General features: G+C 34.8%; 1 protein-coding gene across 1 annotated transcript; it reads left to right on the forward strand.

The window, feature by feature from the left end:
• Positions 1–1,459: 1,459 nt before the first annotated feature.
• On the forward strand, positions 1,460–2,383 carry LOC102001909 (vomeronasal type-1 receptor 4-like). Its single transcript, XM_005372195.1, has one exon. It carries the CDS (start codon positions 1,460–1,462, stop codon positions 2,381–2,383), a length of 924 nt encoding a protein of 307 aa, XP_005372252.1.
• The last annotated feature ends 1,605 nt before the right edge of the window (positions 2,384–3,988 follow it).

The following is a 3,988-nucleotide window of genomic DNA, read 5'->3' on the forward strand; positions in this document are numbered from 1 at the left end:
TTGGAGCCTGTCCTGGAGCTAGTTCTTATAGATTAGACTGGCCTCTAACTCACAGAGATCCTCGTGCCTCTGACTCCAGAGTGTTGGGATTAAAGGTGTGTGCTACCATCACCTCCAATTCTCAGATTCCTGGATGGAAAGACAGATTTTATAGCTTTTCCATGAAAAAGGTAGTCTTGTATATTTAGCATTTCTGGTTTCCCTGGAGATCTGTGGGTACAGGGCCTTTGCGCTCCCAACAAAATAAGTATAACAAAGGCTCTGGATGGCATTCTAATAAGCATCATAATGAACTCATAATTTGCATCACAGGTATATCCATGGTCTTTCATGGTTGTGTCTATGTGATATTTGTCCTGTAGAGACTCTAACTTCATATCAACCAGAACTCAACAATTTCCATTACATTTTTGTGATGGGTGATAGTCCAAGAACAACAAAAGCAGCAGTAATAAAAAAAAAACACATAAAGCATTATTGCCTGCTCATTGGAAGGATCAAGAAAAAAATTAATGGTGTATGACAAAGTCAAGAATCTAGAGGCTTATTTAGATATTTGCTGAATTCAAGGTCAGTATACATTACAGAGTGAGACCATTACTAAAGTCCACTATCAAAAAATAGAAATATGAAATTGTCATTTACCCTGTATAATCCCAAACTGTGTCACTGATAATAGTGTTCTGCTGTATTACCGGGTGAGGTGAGGTTATTGGAAAATGAGTTCCTATTGATGTTAGCCTATTTAGAGACTGGATAACTGCTGACTTGTGTTGTGCTCTGTGTAATTGGTCTCATAATGTAAAATCAACAATTTTTCCTATTTAATTTCTATTTCACTGCATATAGGTTTTATGAATTGCTTTATCTTTTATTTTATGCTGTTGCAGAGGACAGTGCCATGTGAGTATCAACGAAGGCTATGCACTCTAAAATAAGTGTGGTGGAATCTAAAGTTAGATGCTAATTTTTATGAATGGATTTTGAACTTTAAAAGGAAAGCTATAAATTGAAATGTAAATTTATATTCTCCCCAGTAACTTACAGGTTTTCAGATTCCAAAATATTGACTACAATGTGATCACCGTTTCCATTCTGTAAGATGCTTGCTTATGTCAGTGGTTACAAATAGCTGCTGTTTCCTACTTTACATTTCTGCTATGGCATCATGTTTCAGATATTAGATCCAATGAAAGAACTGGCATTATTACCATTTTTATTCCTTACTGAGTGTGTGCATTTGAATACTTCAGCTGTCCTCTGATGAGTTACTACTACTGTCAAAATAAATTATATTTGAGACAATGACTTGGTGTGCTGTACATATTGGTTTTGCAGTCTCAAGCAAAAGTAATTCAGGTACACCCATACTATACCTATAGAAATTTTAATTCCTAATTTTCTTTAACCAAGAGATTATTACAATAATTTATATAATCAAAATGAACTAAATGACACAATGGATGTCAAGGATTTGGTAATAGGAGTAGTGTTCTTATTTCAGAGCATAATTGGAATTCTTGGAAATTTTTCTCTTCTTTCCTACTATCTTATCCATTACTTCATTAAACAGAAGTTAAAGACAAAAGATTTGATTTTCACACACCTGTTCACAGCCAACTCATTGATTATTGTTTCTAAAGGTGTGCTAATGACAATACAGGCTTTTGGGATGCAATGGCTTATCAGTGATTTTGGTTGTAAAGTTCTTCTGTATGTTCAAAGACTTGGCAGGAACATGTCCATTGGCACCACCTGTTTCTTAAGTGTATTTCAGGCCATCACCATCAGTTCCAGTGACTCCAGTTGTATGCTTCTGAAAGCCAAAATTACAAAGTACATTGGACTCTATATTACCCTCTGCTGGGTCCTGTACATGGTAATAAATATGATTTTTCCTGTGTATCTGTATATCAAAGGGAACAGCAAAAACATGACACACAAAAGAAATTCGGCATATTGCTCCAATGTAGGTTATGATGAAGTTGCAGTCTCATTGTATACAGTTTTCTGTGTATTCTCTGAAGTTTTGTTGTCTGTAATAGTTGCCTGGTCTGGTGGATTTATGGTTGTCATTTTATACAGGCACAAGCAAAGGGTTCAACATATCCGTAGCTCTCATGTTTCCTTTAGTGTATCCCCTGAGTCTAGAGCCACCCAGAGCATCCTGGTCCTGGTCTTCACCTTTCTAGGTTTGTATACCCTCTCCTCCATCTTACAGGGTTGGAATGCTTTTGTATATGATAATGAAGGGTGGATAATGAATATTACAGCCATCATTTCTATGTGCTTCCCCACATTAGGCCCTTTTATTATGAGCCATAACTCCATCGCTGTATTTGAATTTCTCTTTTTCTGCATGAGGAATCGAAATATCTCATAATTTTATCATATGTACAAAGATTTGATAGCTTTTTTATATTGTCACTCAATGTGAATTTCCAGAAAGTGAGTGGTGGAGTAGTATATACATTAGAGACCTTTGTCAGAAGCAAACACAATGATGTTCAATGAATGGTAAAACTGATAGCAATAAATTTGAAGTGACTCTATTATGCATGTTATTACTTATACACAGATTGTCCTGTATCTTTACTTCATACTATTTGTGTAAGCAAGATATTTGGAAGAGAATATTTATGTCAATCTCTGGAGTTAAGGACAAAATAGTTTTAATAATAAAGAAAATAAAGTTGATATCTACTTAAGGCAAGGGTTATGAGAGTTTTCCTAGACATTATCTTTATAAGATTATTTTCCTAGGTGACTCCAATGAATGATAACCTTAACAGTGTACATCTACTTTATGTACTTCACAGCACTAGGATGGAAAATGACGTTGAAATGGACCAGTACTCACAAGACTGCTTTTGCTGTGAGCTCTTCCATAAATAATCAAAACCTCTGTTTCTCTTTTAAGACCTTTATGCTTCCAGTCAAAGTGTGTTAAAATTTAATGAAATGATATCAAATATTCAACAAGTATGAAAATAATTACGGCAATAATCCAAGAAAGATGGTCCAAAAATCCTCTGTCTTCTAGATACTAGGATATAAATATCTCTAGGTTATAGTCACTGCATGTCATTAGAGTGAGTGTCTTCTTGAGAGAATCAGTTAATTTATATCACAATGCACAAGATTTTGATTATACATACAGTTGTGACACTGACAAGCAAAAACGTTTGGTTTTTGAAATAAAATCCTGATAAACTATAACATTTCAAGGATTTGAAGATGAAATGGTAAAATAAAGTTATTCAGTATTGAATATAGACTATGTATATAGCTGTTTTATGTGTAGAACATACTTTTAAATAGAATCTCTTCTAAGTGATAAGAAAATATCTATTTTAAAAAAGAAGCCAAAGATAAAGTTTGTCAATATGATCTCAAATGGATGGAAGTTGTGATTGTCTTACAGTGTAGAAGAATTTAATAGACCCTCATTTTACAGGAGGAACATACCCAAAAATCACAATATATGAGTGAAGCCAAGAGTCTAGTAGAACCTTGTATATACTATGATTTTTGCTATTTACACTTAGTACCTATAAGATGTTATATAACCTAAACATGTGAGAGATTAGCCCAAACAGTAACAAAACAGAAAGATAATAAAAAGATATCAAAATACAATTCCATTAGCATCAATTATGTCTAGAATGTTCCGTTTAGAAGGAGATAATCACCACTAACTGACCACATTTCCTATATAACCAGATTATGGTCTGAGTGATGTGCACTGGCTTATGCTCCCAGGATCCAGGTTTAGGACCTGGGCAGAGATCCAGAAATCTTATTCAGCTGAGCAGCCAATTTAAGCCACATCCAGTAGTTAGCTCTGCTCTGCTATCACCCATCCCCCAACAGCTCTTCTCTGAGATGCCACTGAAAGGTACCTTCTTCAGCTAGAGAAACAACCTAACAGCTATTAGGAGACTGGGAATGATCTTAAAGACCCTCAAAGTGTATCTCCAGAGAAATT

This window comes from Microtus ochrogaster, unplaced genomic scaffold (genome assembly GCF_000317375.1).
Source record: "Microtus ochrogaster isolate Prairie Vole_2 unplaced genomic scaffold, MicOch1.0 UNK271, whole genome shotgun sequence".
Classification (NCBI taxonomy): domain Eukaryota; kingdom Metazoa; phylum Chordata; class Mammalia; order Rodentia; family Cricetidae; genus Microtus; species Microtus ochrogaster.

What these genes read in the sequence shown, in the direction of transcription:
- LOC102001909 (XM_005372195.1), top strand. Translation starts at nt 1,460, where the DNA reads ATGGATGTCAAGGATTTGGTAATAGGAGTAGTGTTCTTATTTCAGAGC.